The following is a 15,801-nucleotide window of genomic DNA, read 5'->3' as shown; positions in this document are numbered from 1 at the left end:
ATCAATTGACTCATTACACTCAATTACTATATGTTCAATTGACCACTCAATTACAATAGTCTAGTTATAACTTTCTCACTTTCTTATATTTCTCTCTACTTTCTCTCTTCTTTCTTTCTTCTCATAACCTCTTTCCTGGCACCAAACTGAAAATGATCGTAAATATCGCCGTCAATAACAACACCAAAAACATCACCCATGCGCTTCTTTTGACGAGCAACCGACGTATAAAGTTTTCACGGATTCGTATAAAGTAACTTTGCTTGCTGCTAAACGATTCCGATAATCCAAACCACACCAAAATTGGGTCAATTAAATAAACCAGCAGCACCAAACAGTAGAAACCAATCAAGAACGGTACCAAAACTACCGGCCTTAAGGATTTACGGTAGTTCAAGAAGATGAATATGAACCCCACCCAGAACCCAATGAGTAGCATGAAGAACCCTAGAATTACTCTTGTGATAAATGAGGTGTTGACGTTCCGAATGGCCATGTAGTTGAGGAAGCGAGGAAGATGCTCGCTTTCAATGCGATTGAAGACGTATGCTTTTACCTCGTTGAAAATGTCAGGGTCGTCTCTGCCTTCCACCTCAATGGCACGTATAATCTTTTGGTTGAGCGATGGGGGTAAATTAAGGTTCTTTTCAGAGTCCTCAACAAAGTACTTGAGTAGGAGAGAGTGGGTAGACTCTTTAAGGTTGTCTCTGGTGATAAAAGAATTTGTTTCAGATCCGCCTGGCGAATGTTTGATAAGGCGTTCCAACAACAGCGGATTGATCGACGAGATTCGTTGTGGTTGCTCGAGTGGAACGTAGCGAGGTTTCAGGCCAAAAGTGTCTCTGTGGTTGATTTCTTGAGCTTCTACAATCGAGTCGCTGAAACTAACATCGTCCAACAATTTGGAATTGGACGAAATTCGTTTCTGATGGTTGGGATTTTTACCATACTCGTAGAAACTGGGTTGCAGCGGCGTGGGTGGAGTCAAGTCATGAAGACTTCTGTTGGCATAATTAGACGGTTTTTCCTTTTCACTGTATGCGTTACTGGTTCTTACGCCGGATTCTGAACCGCCTTCCTCCCGATTATACTGGTTGATCAAGTCCTGGAGTTTTGGATCGAGATTGTCGATGTTGATATCGCCTCGTAAAAATTGAGAGAGTCTGTTGGAATCATTATCTTCCAATATATGGTCGTTGATGATGAGGTCAAGAAGTATCGATGACGAAAGCGATTTGTGCTTTGATTTTTCCAGGATGGGGATGGAGTTTCTTTGATCTGGGTACGAATGACGGACAATGCTATCACGAAGTCCCTTAACGTAGTGTTTACAGAGATTGAGATGGTTGACTAAATCGAACCAAAAGTCGAGATAATCCACTTTATACTCCACATCTCGCATGAAAAGGTAAAACGTGAAAAGGTCCACTGGAGTCTTTGTACGATTGGCAAGAATTTCTCCAAGAGTTGGAAGTCGGTTTAATGAAATTGCCTGGTTGGTGCCATTGAGGGTGTTGATGTTGGCTAGGTAGTGAGAGTTTGGATTGTCAGTCTGGTATTTTTCCGACGGCATGATAAATGGGGAAAGTTAGCGAAAATGAAGGAAACGGTCAAAAAACGATGTCAAAATTAAAAATGAAGGACAAAAATTGGCGAAAGGAGGAAACGATGGCGAAGAAAAACGACGAATTATTAAATGATTATCGACGATTTTTTATGTGTGTGGACTCAGGGCGTATTAGCGTCCACTCTGTACCGATTGGAGCTACGCACAGACCTTGAAAACTTGGATCAGCGGCAGGATGAATCAGGAAGTTTGATATTTGTTTTCGCATTCGTCTCGCCCTGCAGACAATAAAGGGGCCTGCAGACAGCACGCAAGTTCTCAAGTGGAATTTTGGTATTTACTTTTTTTTGGCAAGTGTGCATCCGAAACTGCACACAGGCTTAATGACGGATGGGGAAAGTCATTACCGAGCGGTGCACCGGTGGCCGCGGCAAGCCGTCCTATGCCGAGTGTGGCTTGTTAACGGTGGAGGAGAAAGGTGAACTATGATTGATTCGGGGAGCACGATAACAAGATATTTTTCGTCGCTGATGGGGTCAATGGCTGCAAAAAATAAGGTTGGGCTAAAGTATTGAACTCAAGCAGACCACCTTTAAGCAATCAGCACTCCCCACTTCCGATTTGTCTTTCATTTTATTTCTCTCCAATGATGTCATGCACCCTTCTGCACCCTTTTGCATCTCTGCGCTGTCTGCACCGAGCTCCGCTGGTGCTGCACCGGGTTCCGCAGGTCCAAACCTTGTTTCGTTATCTGTCCCAAATGCTATTTTGGGCCGGGAGTACTGGTGTCTGGATGGCATGCATGACGTATCATTTGACGGGGCCGTGCGAAATGACAGATAGATAAGGAGACAAGCCAATGAAGTATTTGGAGATCCAAAGATTGCCAGAACACCAAACTGCGGCTCCACCTTAATAACAGTATGTAGAGCCTCTGTGCCAAATCTGGAGCCCAGATTGCCGACTTTACCCAAAAATTGTGGCACGCCAGTTTTCCCAATCCGGCGGTTTCGGCGCGGGATGAAAAATGCCGTGCGACTCGGCTGCGGGGGACGTGCCGGTGAGGCGCACCTCGCTATCTTCTATGCGTGTGATTGGCGGAAAACGGAAAGTGACCTTGATATATATTCTGCATGAGGCTGCCAAGGGATTTACGTCAACTTCAACTTAATTTAAGGACACAACAAACGAACTTTAACAAGACTAAACTACTTGACAATAACAGTTCACTACTGAATACAGTCTTCACTACAACAACAGTCCACTACTGAGTCTCACTAAATGTTATCATGTTCCTAATAGGCCTCTACGATTCGCCCTCCAAATCCGTCGTCGATCTGTCGTCAGGGGTGTTTCTGGCGTTGCACAAACTTGTGTACATGTCCAGAACCCTCTTTCCTCCACTCGGTTCCATCAAGTTCCTCAACCTCAACAACCGGTTTTCCGGTCCCGTCAACTGTGCTGCCGACGACCTCGAACTAACCTTTGGTAATGACCAGATCGAGTTCACCTCCGCGGCGTTCCGAAGACCTTCGGGAGTTCCTGGCGCCGCGCAATTACCGGTGAAAAACAGCCATTCTTTCGATGCCCTGCTCCAGCTCCACGACCATTTTGGCTACTTGGGCAAACTGTGGCACCCCACCGTACCAAATGGCGCAAACCCGAACGGCGCAAATGCAAACGCAAACAGCGCCACCACGACCGGTGTTAACCACGCCTCGGTCGGCTTCGGCTTGAACCGGTTTGGCTACGATGTCGAGACGTTTGACCCGCCTATGGCCGGCTACTTTGACGACTTTGCTCCCCACCACTCGGAAACCGTTGACGACTCGGTGTACGGGTCGTCGGCCGAAAGCTATGTGAGTCCACTTGACGACGAATTTTTTCGCCGGGTAGGCTCATCGCCCGAATCCTACGATAGTGTTACCGGGTCGTTTTCTGCCCCGGTGGACCGCAAGAGAAAGTACCAGGAACTGCCCCAGTCGTCGGTGCTGATGTCGGTACCCTCGTTCGACGAGGTGGACGTTTTGTTCAACCAAATTCTTGTTAAGAACCAACCGGAAATGGCTTATGTTCCGCAAAAAATCAACCAACCAAACCACAGAACCCAAACAGAAGGCTCTGCCAAACGTACCAAGAAGGTCAAACACGAGGACCAAGCCATGTACCAATGTGAGCATTGTGATGCCTCATTCAAGGTCAAAGGTTATTTGACAAGACATACAAAAAAGCATAATGTAGCCAAAGCATTTGTATGTCCCTTCTACCAAGACCACCCTGCCGACGACAGCGGAGTCAAATGCCACCCGAACGGCGGATTTTCCCGCAGAGACACTTTCAAGACCCATCTTAAAGCCATTCATTTCATCTATCCTCCCGGAACAAAGTCGCTGGAACGACGCACACGTGGTGGTCGTTGTGCTGGATGTTTCCAACAGTTTTCGGATAATAAGGAGTGGCTCAAGGACCATGTTGAAGCAGGCAAGTGTAAGGCTGCCATCAACCAGATTGAAGTTACGGTGAAGAAAGAATGGGTGGATTAACGCTGGCGTGATTCATTTCTTGTATAATTAATTGAGGTACTGCAGTGCAGCAGTACCGAGTAGTAGTACCAGTAATTCAGTTTACTAGCAAGTAGGTTCATTGTCTCATTTCGCAGCCATTTCGCAACTTCAGCTTTTTCGTGATTTCGCAGCTCCCTGCTTCGCAGGTCGCTGGTCGCTGGTCGCGCTCAGTAATTTTCAGTCCGCGCGCATACCTCGCCGTCTCAACCAGCTTTTTCCTCATCCTTACCATGTCTCTCGATAAGTCTCTCGACGATATAATCTCGTCTTCTAGAAAGTCCATCAAGTCCAGAAGAGCCACTAGGGTTGGAAAGGTGGCCAAAACTGGTAAAAGTGTCGGTTCGGCTTCCAAAAAACCAATCGTCTCTTTCAAGAAATCCACCCCTGTTCCAAAAACCGCCCTGGTGGATTTGAGTTACGCCACCAAGGTGGTTGTTTCCGGTTTACCCAAGGATATTCGCGCCGATGCGATCAAGGTATGTGCTTGAGCACGAGACGTTAGCGTCTGTACTCGACGAAGAGGATAATCGAAAGAAGCAGAGCAGCTGTCAAAACAGGAGTATCAGAATAACCGTATCAGAAAGCAGTATCAGAACAATAGTGTCGGAGCCACAAAGTGTACTCAACAGCAGTTCAGAACACCAGTTTCAGAACACAGTGTGCATCGGATCCTTTGTATGACTTTCATGGTCTGCTATGACGATGTGTGTGAATAACTTTGTGTGAGATTCGGTTCTGATACTCAGAATCAGATTAGAAGAGGACCAGCAAGTGCCAGGAGTGGAATTAGTGACAGCAATCAAGGTTAGAGCTCGAGTTCCGTGGCTTCTATTGGCTTAACTATGATGAATTCATCAGTCCTTGTTACCGACACTATTCACGTTGCTTGTGGTACTTTGTGGTAATTGCTACTTGGCTTGTTACTTGTGTGTGTTACTTGTCTGTGTTACTTGTTACTTGGTACTTGTCCTTCTAACTTTGTCACTGCGACTGGTACTTGCCGTACTTCTCACTCTTCACTTCTCGCTTCACTCAAAACGGCCAGTCCCACTCGATCATCCTGCTAGCTGGCTAGCACTTCGTCACCAAGAGTACATTCTTTCCACTATTTCTTACTAACCCAGGATTTTTTCCAGTCGCAAGTCGGAGGTGTCGGCAACATTGCTTTGAGTTACAACGAACGTGGTCAATTCAAGGGCATTGCCACTGTTATCTTCAAAAACAACAACTCGGCTTCCTTGGCTGTTGAGAAGTATAATGGTGCCCCCATCGACGGAGGCTCGTCCAAATTGAAACTCGAGTTGATCATTGACCCCACCAAAAAGCCATTGACGTCGAGAATTGCGCCCAATACGGTGGCCCAGCCGGTTGCCAAGTCTAAGGCTCAGGCACTCAAGGCTAGAGTGCAAGCCGCTAAGGCCAGACAAGGTGTCAAGACCAAGAACGACACCAAAAAGAAGGCCGATAAGCCCAAAAAGGCACAAAAGCCCAAGAAGGTCAAAAAGACCGTTGAGGAATTGGACAGGGAAATGCTGGAGTATTTCAACAATTAAGTACACTCTGAGATTTTGTAGCAGAAATCAACTTTGTAGCACCTACTAAATTTGTAGCCGTTTCGCAGCCATCGCAGCCGTTCGCGGAGAAATTAGCGATGAAATTAGCGATATTCAACAGATTCACAACCAGCATTTCGCGCACTGAAACGCACACTTTCTTTATGCCCAACATCGAATATTTGCTTACTGCCGAGTTCCATGTGGATAAGGGCCCCACCTTGGTGTACCAGCACCCCAGCCCGCTTCCTGGAATTGACAACTTGGCATTTTTACCAGAATTAATGCTTCCTGATCAAATTCACAAACGGCTGGAAGATTATACTCTATTTTTACTCCACAGAAATACATCCACAGGAGAGTTCCAGTACCTCAATGACCGTGCCGTGTGTGAGCCAGAGCCGTACTACCTCTATACCATCGTCAACAATGTTAGTGATGACCAGACTCGAAGAGGTTCTATCATCAAGTCGATTTCCATCATCACCAAACTCACGTTTTTCAAGAATTTCAAACCATTGCTCATGATATGCTTGGATATCTACTTCAAAACCAACAACTACAAGTGTCTAGCGGACCTCTACAATGCCGTTAACATCAAAAACTTCACACTCGTTTCTAACAAGTCAATGTCTCTCATCAAACGCTTGCTTATAACCTCCATTTTGGACCTTCCTATCAACGACAAGATATACTCAGATGAAGCGTTTCGAAATCGTCTTCTCGGGACCCGCGAGGCAATCAATGACGACTTGTTCATTCGCAAAGATTTGAGCTACAATTCCATTGTCAAATTCAATGCCATGAATATCCCCATTAGAGTGCCCATGGTGGAACTTCCTGACACCATAGGAGACTATCTCAACCCCACCAACCTCAACTTTAAGCCCAACTTGATCCACTTGCTCACGGCTCGCTTGGTGACCGAATTGTACAACAACGAACTCACCATCTACGGCCTTCAAACACCGCCAATTATTGTCTTGATCAACGCACTTTTGACGGGAAAAAGAGTGATTTTCTTGAGCTACGAGAACTCTTCGGGCTACATTATTGACTCGATTCTCCTAGCGTTGAAACTCATTACTGGTGGAGGAATTTTGACTGGCTTTTTCAGCAATTACAATATATTTCCCATGATCGATGTTTCCAAAATTGACCTCTTGGAAAAGTGTGATTCGTATCTTGCCGGCACAATTAACCCGTTTTTCAAGAACAACGACAAGCTTTGGGACGTCTTGTATGATTTGGATGCAAATGAGTTTCATTTATCAACCCAAACGTCGTCTGCTTCCGGTGAGTCGCAGCTCAAAAACTCGATCATTTCTGAAGACGCCAAGTTTCTTTCCAATCTCCAGTTGTCATTGTTCAATTATAACGACGATTTGACAACTATACAATTGATCTTTCGTCGCCATATTAATGAAATAATCAGAATAATGTTGCTGCTGAAAAATTTCAACACCAGCATGCTTCCTACCAACAAAGAATTGATATTACTCATGGATGGTATTGGTTACTGCTGGGGAAGCGACGCCAATAAACTCGTGGAGCTTTCTTGTTATCAAGTGGTTCTGGCAAAGTTCCAAACACTTTTGTACGAGGGAGTTTTCGAGTACACCTTACTTCTTCCCAACCTTGCCAATGAATTGAACTTGATGATAGACCTTCAGTACCATCTTCAAAGCATCAATGTGCTCTCAGACCGCAAAAATGAGAGAGAAGTATGGTTTAATCTTCTCAAATTTTTAATTTCTGGCAAATCACTCGAGGTATTTCTTCTCATCACCTACTTGATTCCTCCCAGCTCTTCCACCAGCTTACAGTCGTCTTCGATGCACGGAGGTAGTCTCACCATTTTTGACAAAAACAAAGGCATTGAGATCTTGTTGATCAACTTGTTCAATAGTGACGATCAAGTCAAGTCGAACATCCTCATGATTCTCCAGGAATTGCAGGACAACCATTTGTGTGGGTGGTGTCTCGACAAGTTTCTCAAGGGTAATTTGATCTACGAGATAGCGCTCCGCGAGTTGCAGGAAAAGTAAAAGAAAGGGAAGAAGTCACGACAATCAAAAGTAAAGGATATCGAAGGTACTGCGGGCAGTTTTTCATTCAGGTTCATCATCTATTTACATGCTACTTTTTTCCCTCAAATAAACTGGAAAGGGTGAAACTGAAGCGGTCGCCCGGCTTGCGACTCGCATAAGCATTACCAGCACCTACGTATTTGGACTCTCGTTGGTACTCCAGATTCTCAGCAGTGGGAAATCCCGGTTTCAACGGAGCAGCCCGGAATTCGTTTTCGGAAGAGTCAATTCGAGCATCTGTTTCATTCCGGTGACGTTGGTCCTTATAGTGAGCGATGTGTTTCTTGCCGACCACAAAAATCCCTACGGCAACCGACGAAAAAAGAGCAAGCTTGGTGAGCAAACCACGGCGAGTTTCCATGATGAGAAGCGCTAAATGGAGTATTCAGAACTGTATTCAGGACTGCTCAGGACTGTATCCAGTGGACTGCCTATTGGTGCTGATTGTCACACCCGTGCACCCGCTACAGCCGCGGTCCCCCGCATTTATTTCATGTGAACAGATTCTCTACAAACATGTCAGACGTGGAAGAGATTGCTCATGCTATAGCTGGTGCTGGAGGCGGTGCCCTCTCGATGATTGTGACTTATCCGTTGGTTACGTTGTCTACTTTGGCACAAACGACAAAAAAGTCAAAACTGGACAAGGAAATCGATTTAAAAAAACCGGTTGAAACCAAAGAATGGCATTGCCGAGTTGTCCAGAGACTTCAAAAACTGTCCACTTTGGAAGCAGCGCGCAAGATCCACCGTGAAAAGGGCATTTTGGGGTTCTATTCTGGGTTGGAGAGTGCCTTGTACGGTATAACCCTCACCAATTTTATCTATTATTACTTCTACGAACTCACTTCCAACGTGTTTTTAAGGGCCAATGCCTCCACGGCGCGCCGGGGAAAGGGGCTCTCGACGTTCCAGTCGATTATCACCGGAGCAATAGCCGGTGCCGTTACTTGTGTGGGGTCCAATCCGTTCTGGGTAGCCAATACCAGAATGATGACAGCTAAGAAACACGACAACGAACACGGCGAAGACCACGCCACCAGCTCGACGTTCCGCACGCTCTTGAACATCATCGAGACCGACGGGCCTGCCACTTTGTTTGCGGGAGTGCTTCCTGCGTTGGTGTTGGTGATCAACCCCATCATTCAATACACGATTTTTGAGCAGGTGAAAAACGTTATTATTGCCAATGGAGGCAAGGCTGCGTTCACGTCGATCAAGGCGTTCTTCATTGGTGCTTTTGGCAAGTTGATAGCCACGGCTTTGACGTATCCTTACATCACGCTCAAGTCGCGGATGCACATCAAGAAGAAGAAACTTTCGGAAAAATTGGATGAATCGCCAGCGGAAATCAAGTTGTCGATGATTCAGGAAATCCGCAAGATTGTGCGCGAGGAAGGACTTGATGGGTTGTACGGTGGGTTGACGGTGAAATTGTTGCAGTCGATATCCACTGCGGCATTCCTTTTCTATTTCAAAGAGGAATTGTTAACCGGCTCGGTTAAACTTGTAGAGATCTTGCGGATGGTGAAAGCCAGAAAGCAGGGTGCATAAATTATTATTTACTATAAAGACCCTCGTGGGAAACCCCGTGAAAAATATCACCTCGTGGAAAATGTCAAAAATGTCACCTCGTGGGATTTGTGCGAACTTGAACTGAAATATAAAAGACGGCAAACTCATCAATTCTCCACAATATCCACCAAAAATGATCAGTGTGTTTCGCCCCGTTTCCGATGCCGCTGCCTCCGTCTATACCCTGAACTACACCACAGAAAGCCTTACTAGAGATGTAGATGTGAAACCTATTCATTCGCACAATGACTACTGGAGACACCGTCCATTATTTGATGCATTGAGCTTTGGTTGTGCCAGTGTTGAAGCCGATGTGTGGATTTTTGACAAGAACTACACCGTGGTACCGGAAACAGAAACCACCTCCACAAAAGAATTTGGTGATAATGAAGTCTACGTTGGTCACAATCAGCTTTATTTGCAACCTAATAACACTCTCTGGAGTCTTTATTTGGGACCTATTTACAGTTTTTTGAACTCGGTGAACCCAGCATTTCGCTACAATGACGGTTCGAACCAGCTGGCTCTTCTTGGAGACACAACCACAAAGCATGGTTTATTCTACAACTCGCCGGAGGTGCCATTGCACATTTTATTCGATGTCAAAACAGAAGCCAATTCCACCTATGCCGCTTTGAAATCACAGATCCAACCTTTTATCGATGCGCAGTACCTCACCCACTACGATACAACTCAAAAAAAATGGATTCCTGGTCCATTGACCATCACCATCTCTGGTAACCAGGCCACCGAATTGGTCAAAGAAGAAACTGTTCGCTACATGTTTCTCGATAGCCCGCTTGTCAACATGAAGTCCAACGCCAGCACGGAGTCTTTGCAAGAATACAGCCAATTGGCGGTAATTGCAAGCGCTTCTCTTGAGCAATTGCTCGGCAAAAATTTGTATGCTCTGGTAGCTACCCAAGAATTGGGCGACCAGGCTAAAACCACCCTCAAAAATTACTTTGACACAGCTCACAAGTTAGGTCTCAAGACCAGAATATGGGGAGGAAACACCTGGCCCATCCATATTAGAAATGCCCAGATGAGCACCTTGTGGGAACTCGGATGCGACTTGGTCAACGCCGACGATCTTGAGTACGCCGCCAAGCAGTTCTAACTGCAAACTGAAGCAGTTCTAACTCAGCCCCTGTTCACAAAATGGTCTTCATCGTCTCGTAGGCATAAAAAATCAAGGCATTCGCCGGCGCTGCCCTGATCAAGGTTATGCCGAGTCCATGGTACAAGTTGCGGATTCCTCCGGGAGCCGCCAAGAGCCTTGCAGCCGTGTTGACAATGCTTCCGTGGCTGACTTGAATATTGGACTTGATTGTGTCGACTGGAAACATCGAAAGATTAAAGGTGATGCCTGCCAAAGCACCGCTGAATAAATAGTGTTTAGTTGTCAATGGAGAATTTTCCCCAAACTTTTGGAGACAGTACTCGTAGGTGGTGAACCATATGGCCGTACCTCCTATTTCTCGAATCATAGTGCTCAAAAGTCCACTCCATAATCCCAAAACTCCATCGCTGCGAATGATGGTTCTGATAACTTTTCCATACTGAGTAGCCACCAGGTGTCCTCCCATAACGTTCTCAACCTGTAATCTACACTTGACAAGCTCTACTGGTGTCAAAACAAACGCCGCCATGAACCCAGAGAACCCTCCACATCCACTTTTCACCGCCAAAGAAACCTCATCGCATTTCTTGTTCTCTTTAAATTTCGCCAATGCCCATTGATAAGACAGAAAAAGCACTGCTGTTTCTAAACAAGCGCCCACCAACGGCGCTTTTAAACCTTTGTAGAAACCATTGACTATCCCTTCCTGGGTATAAGTTTCCTTTATTGCTTGAATCGTGGAGGACGAGCGGAAATGAGCAGACGACTGTAGTCGAACTTTGATGGTATCGAAGGGGTACTCGACCAATTTACCACACATTCCAGCCACGGAGCCGTAGGTGATTTCCCTGGCTGTGTCGGACATAAAAAGGGAGGGAGTGAAATCGAAAGTGAAATAAGTGAAAAATGAGAAAATGCAGAATAGAGGATAATTTTTCTTAGCTGGTTTTTGTTCGTTTTTCTTTCTTCCGTCTACATTTGGTACATTATGTTAAGATACACTATAATCTATCTCAATGGGATGAATCTGGCAGAAGCGTTACCGGCTCTACCGTGTCTGACTGGAGTGTAGGTGATGGAGAATTCACCCAAGTAGTGGCCAACCATCTCTGGTTTGATCTCAACGGTGTTGAAAACCTTACCGTTGTACACACCAACAACAGATCCGATCATTTCTGGCACAACAATCATGTTTCTCAAGTGGGTCTTGACGACAGCAGGCTTCTCATTTGGCTCGGTAGCCAACTTGGCGGCTCTCAATTTGTTGATCAAACCCATAGGCTTGGATCCCAATCCTCTGGAGAATCTTCTTCTAACTCTGGCACCGCACAACTTGGTGAATTCTTCGGTTGGCATTTCCAACAAATCCTTGAGGTCGACACCTCTGAAGGAGAAGGTCTTGAAGACTCTTTTTCTCTGAGCTGGGGTTAGTGTGGGTTCAGGAGAACGGCCTCGCCATCCTAAAGGTGTTTTCACGGGTCAAACCCAAGTTATACATACTGGTTTCAGCAGCCATATTACGATGTCTTTCAGTACTGAAAAAATTCAACAGTTGAATCCGCGAAAAATGAGTAGCCGGTCACGAGGGCTGTGACCGCAAAGCAGCGTGGCACGTGCTCCGCGCGTGCAATCCAAACTGTCATTTTATCTGCAGGTCTGGTGAGCGCGACTGCAGCTCTCGTTGAACAAATTTTTCAGATACTTGTCAAAGGATAGTCCGCTCTTTGCTTAAACTGATTATTCTACAAAAAAAATGAAGTATTTGGCTGCATACTTGTTGTTGGTTGAGGGTGGTAACACTTCTCCTTCCGCTTCCGATATCACTTCCTTGTTGGAGACCGTTGGTGCCGAGGTTGATGAATCTAGAATCTCTGCCTTGTTGAGTGCTTTGGAAGGTAAGACCGTTGCTGAGTTGATTGCCGAGGGTAACACCAAGTTGGCTTCCGTTCCTACTGGTGGTGCTGCTGCCTCTGGAGCTGCTGGATCTTCTTCTGCTGCCGCTGGTGGAGAAGAGGCTGCTGCTGAAGAGAAGGCCGAGGAAGAAAAGGAGGAGTCTGACGATGACATGGGTTTCGGATTGTTCGATTAATCGTGTAATATAGATCCGCATTGTTAGGAAGAGTGTAGAGCGTAGGGTGAGAAGAGAAGAGTGAAAAGTGAAGAGTTGCAAAATTGAAGACTGATATGATGGGGACGATGAGATACGGAGATTGAGATGTGGCTAGTGTATCGTTCTATGTTTGTTCTTGTCGAGAAATGTTCAATTGAACTCTCTAACAGCTTTCTCTGAAGCTACTTTTCTTTTACTCTCTACTCACCTCATGCTAAATTATATTGTTACAGATTCTAGCCATTACTCTCACCTCTCTTTTTTCTAACGAGCATAGTTCGTGAGCCAAAGTGAACTGCCTCCTAATCCAGCACCTCTAAAGAACTCTCTCATGGCATCACGTTGCCCAGCCTTGGGCCATGCCACCCAATTGTTGTTGTCGTAAACCATTACGTCGCACATACTAGTGCTATCGGTCCATCTCTTGTTCTTTCTCGAACTCTTGGCAATAGCATTGATTTCAAAATCCGTCAAAGTTCCCGCTTCTCCACTCACAGGTCCTGCTTTTCCAGGACCGCTTCCTTCACATCCTATGGCAGTACACGAAGTCGATTTCAACGTATATGTGTGGCCGTAATTAGCCAACCCTCCATAGGTTTTCCACATCTTTACGCCGGCCTTGTCAAGCATCTCCAACGACTGAACAACTTGATCTTTGTCTGTATGGCAAAAAAGGGTATTTTGGGTAGCTCCTGGGTAGTCATAAGTCATAAAGATGAAGTAGTTCACATAGTCTTGCATGGCTTTGACCGGGAAATTACTCAAGTAGTAATACGTATTGGGAAGTGCTACCGATAACGTTTTCCCAGATGGAAGCTTGGACTTGATGCTCTTGACAAGCTCCAAGTAATTTTGTCCATTGTTGAGATCATCGCTGGGGATTCCAGGTATATCCTGAGCACCGGGGTATTCCCAGTCTAAATCAATGCCATCCAAGTTGTACTTTGTCATAAAATTAACAAGGTTTGTAGCGAGCTTATCTCTGTTGGCAACTTGTACACCGTTGCGGAATATCTGGTAAGTTGATGGAGAAGTGCTGAAATCCCAACCTCCAAATGAAGCAACCTTTTTCGTCTTTTTCAACGATAAAAACTTGCTAATCTTGAATTTGGAATCATCGATGGTCATATCACTCTTGATAGGCACAAACGCATAGTGTATAGCAGTATAGCTACCGTCGTCCAAGGTTGTTGGATCAAGGGCCATTCCACCACTCACGTCGAGCCAGTATCCAATATTTTTGAACGTAGAAGCCGGGTTGGTATGGATCTTTCCGTAGCCACAGTTGGAGATACAACCAGCAGTTCCAGGTGCTCCTGTGGGAGAATCGGTTTTGTCGCAATACTGCGATGTGGTTCCACAGTATCCATATTGACTACAGCATGCGTTCAATGGACACTCAGTGTTGAAGAATGCACCTGGGGCTTGCGGTCCACAAACGGCATCTTTATTCACTGGAGGCCGTGGAGGAGTTCCGTCACTCACACACACCTTATCACCAGCCCAAGGATGGCCATTATTGCAACCATTCCAATTGAAAGTGTTCTTGTTCCACGCATAGAGATTGTCCAATGTTTTGATGTTGGTGAACTTTTCAAGCAAAAACCCACAAGTTTCACCTGCAGCTATCGTGTGAGCATAGCACGAACCATCAGCATTCTTCTTGGCGTTAACCGTCTTTACACGCTTTTCCAAGTGAATAGTCTGGGCCTGAGTACAGGCACATAGCACAGCTAGGACGAAGAGGAGCCACCGCATGAAGAAAAACAGCAAATAGTCCAGCTTTTAAGGTTTCGGATTTTGAAGGTGCCGTATACTCATGCTGCATGAGTGTGCGTCGTAGGTCATGTATGATGAAAAAACGTTTTCGCGCAGTTTTTCGACCAGGGTTGAGTTATCATACTATGGTGTCGTAGCTGGTGACATGCAAGAGCTCTAGAATTATTTTAGAAGGACTCATCTCAGATCTAAGCCTTGATCTTTGATTCTCATCCCCGTGAATGCTCGTACTTTTCATGCGCGAAACGCGAAATCCGAGCCGCAGACGTCAACAGTATATCGATCGCGTGCTGTGAAACGAAACCCATGCTAAATTGGGCGTGAGGCGGCTGCGTGCAGCAAATGTATGGGCCCGTTGCCAATTGGAATGTGGAGTCAATTTCAGTTCTAGTTTTGGTGGGTACTCAAATAATGTAGTCTCAATTCTGAAGTTCGCACTCTGATGTCAAATCCTTTGAGTACCAACTCATCAAGCTTAACTTTCAGTTCACAACTCTCAATCAAAATCAGTTGAAAGCTTCAACTCCAAGTTCGTTTCAAATCTAATTTTAGATCAAACTCGATTCGAATACTCAAAATAATCAAGTCTAATTTCAGCTCCAGTTCTCACTTCAGACTCAAATTGTGCACTCAACTCTCAATTTTCGGCTTTCATCCTCATTTTCAGGTCTCAACCCAATGTGTCGCAGCTGCCACTGTCAATCTCGATCACAATATCAATTTTAGCTTTCAACTGTTAGCTCAATCTCATCTTGATCCCGCTCAAGTCTCACTCTTCATTTCCTTCACCAACGCTTGAAACCTCTCGACCTCCCTCTCTAGATCTCCAGCATTCTCCTGTGCCTCTTGGTTTCCCAACGTGCCGAGCAATTGCTTCAAGTAGTCCCGTTTGTGGTACGCATGTACAAATCGCTCATTCAATTGCACCATGCGTTGCCGTACCAGTTCGTAGCGATCTAGTAGCTCTTCGTCCATATTCTCATCTTGCAAGTACCGCAGCTCCGGGAGCTCATCTACAAGTCTTTTGAACTCGGCAAGACGCCGGTCCAGCGAAAGAGCCGTCTCCAACTCAGGTAAAATTAAGGGTTGAATGGTAGATTGTGCTTGTAAAAGCTTCTCTGTAGCTTCAATTGCCTTGGTCTGTTCATACTTGACCACCTGCTGTGCTATCTGACTTGTTGCCTGTGTCAGAAACATGTTTCTGTGGTGTCTTTTCAAACGAACATTCACCTGACGAAGTATCTGTTGAAATTGTTGCTTTGTAAGTTCGTCCTGGCCATCAAGAATGGAGCTTATTTTGTCGTCTATTTCCAACCCGCGCTCGAGCTGTTTGCAGTTGAATTCTAGGAACTTTTTGGTGTAATTGTAGGCCATAATACGCGAGAAATGGGAAGATTGAAAATAGGAAAAAAGACAGCTAACCAAAAGACCGTATCTGAT

The 15,801-nt window shown here is 45.5% G+C and overlaps 11 protein-coding genes across 11 annotated transcripts; 5 read left to right on the top strand and 6 right to left on the bottom strand. All coding sequences in view use genetic code 12, as the record gives it.

Annotated features, from left to right (window-relative positions):
- Positions 1-121: 121 nt before the first annotated feature.
- On the bottom strand, positions 122-1,573 carry RAX1 (Rax1p; the record flags this gene model as incomplete). The annotated part of the gene is made up of 1 exon (XM_001483595.1): positions 122-1,573. One exon carries the CDS (start codon positions 1,571-1,573, stop codon positions 122-124), a length of 1,452 nt encoding a protein of 483 aa, XP_001483645.2.
- Positions 1,574-2,856: 1,283 nt separating this feature from the next.
- STP1 (Stp1p) lies at positions 2,857-4,110 on the top strand (the record flags this gene model as incomplete). Its single annotated transcript, XM_001483594.1, has 1 exon — positions 2,857-4,110. The coding sequence occupies one exon, from the start codon at positions 2,857-2,859 to the stop codon at positions 4,108-4,110; it is 1,254 nt and encodes a 417-aa protein (XP_001483644.2).
- A 1,672-nt stretch (positions 4,111-5,782) lies between these two features.
- MEA1 (Mea1p) lies at positions 5,783-7,732 on the top strand (the record flags this gene model as incomplete). Its single annotated transcript, XM_001483593.1, has 1 exon — positions 5,783-7,732. One exon carries the CDS (start codon positions 5,783-5,785, stop codon positions 7,730-7,732), a length of 1,950 nt encoding a protein of 649 aa, XP_001483643.2.
- Positions 7,733-7,823: 91 nt separating this feature from the next.
- Positions 7,824-8,135, bottom strand: PGUG_04371 (uncharacterized protein; the record flags this gene model as incomplete). Its single annotated transcript, XM_001483592.1, has 1 exon — positions 7,824-8,135. The coding sequence occupies one exon, from the start codon at positions 8,133-8,135 to the stop codon at positions 7,824-7,826; it is 312 nt and encodes a 103-aa protein (XP_001483642.2).
- A 155-nt stretch (positions 8,136-8,290) lies between these two features.
- On the top strand, positions 8,291-9,328 carry PGUG_04370 (uncharacterized protein; the record flags this gene model as incomplete). Its single annotated transcript, XM_001483591.1, has 1 exon — positions 8,291-9,328. One exon carries the CDS (start codon positions 8,291-8,293, stop codon positions 9,326-9,328), a length of 1,038 nt encoding a protein of 345 aa, XP_001483641.2.
- A 154-nt stretch (positions 9,329-9,482) lies between these two features.
- Positions 9,483-10,469, top strand: PGUG_04369 (uncharacterized protein; the record flags this gene model as incomplete). Its single annotated transcript, XM_001483590.1, has 1 exon — positions 9,483-10,469. The coding sequence occupies one exon, from the start codon at positions 9,483-9,485 to the stop codon at positions 10,467-10,469; it is 987 nt and encodes a 328-aa protein (XP_001483640.2).
- Positions 10,470-10,503: 34 nt separating this feature from the next.
- On the bottom strand, positions 10,504-11,337 carry ARG11 (Arg11p; the record flags this gene model as incomplete). The annotated part of the gene is made up of 1 exon (XM_001483589.1): positions 10,504-11,337. One exon carries the CDS (start codon positions 11,335-11,337, stop codon positions 10,504-10,506), a length of 834 nt encoding a protein of 277 aa, XP_001483639.2.
- A 143-nt stretch (positions 11,338-11,480) lies between these two features.
- RPS15 (40S ribosomal protein uS19) lies at positions 11,481-11,828 on the bottom strand (the record flags this gene model as incomplete). The annotated part of the gene is made up of 1 exon (XM_001483588.1): positions 11,481-11,828. One exon carries the CDS (start codon positions 11,826-11,828, stop codon positions 11,481-11,483), a length of 348 nt encoding a protein of 115 aa, XP_001483638.1.
- Positions 11,829-12,225: 397 nt separating this feature from the next.
- Positions 12,226-12,561, top strand: RPP2B (ribosomal protein P2; the record flags this gene model as incomplete). Its single annotated transcript, XM_001483587.1, has 1 exon — positions 12,226-12,561. One exon carries the CDS (start codon positions 12,226-12,228, stop codon positions 12,559-12,561), a length of 336 nt encoding a protein of 111 aa, XP_001483637.1.
- A 285-nt stretch (positions 12,562-12,846) lies between these two features.
- PGUG_04365 (uncharacterized protein) lies at positions 12,847-14,340 on the bottom strand (the record flags this gene model as incomplete). Its single annotated transcript, XM_001483586.1, has 1 exon — positions 12,847-14,340. The coding sequence occupies one exon, from the start codon at positions 14,338-14,340 to the stop codon at positions 12,847-12,849; it is 1,494 nt and encodes a 497-aa protein (XP_001483636.1).
- Positions 14,341-15,123: 783 nt separating this feature from the next.
- PGUG_04364 (uncharacterized protein) lies at positions 15,124-15,735 on the bottom strand (the record flags this gene model as incomplete). The annotated part of the gene is made up of 1 exon (XM_001483585.1): positions 15,124-15,735. The coding sequence occupies one exon, from the start codon at positions 15,733-15,735 to the stop codon at positions 15,124-15,126; it is 612 nt and encodes a 203-aa protein (XP_001483635.2).
- Between the last annotated feature and the right edge of the window lie 66 nt (positions 15,736-15,801).

The sequence above is a fragment of the Meyerozyma guilliermondii genome, genomic scaffold, assembly GCF_000149425.1.
Source record: "Meyerozyma guilliermondii ATCC 6260 scaffold_5 genomic scaffold, whole genome shotgun sequence".
Taxonomy (NCBI): domain Eukaryota; kingdom Fungi; phylum Ascomycota; class Pichiomycetes; order Serinales; family Debaryomycetaceae; genus Meyerozyma; species Meyerozyma guilliermondii.
This window is presented reverse-complemented; position numbering and strand designations above follow the sequence as displayed.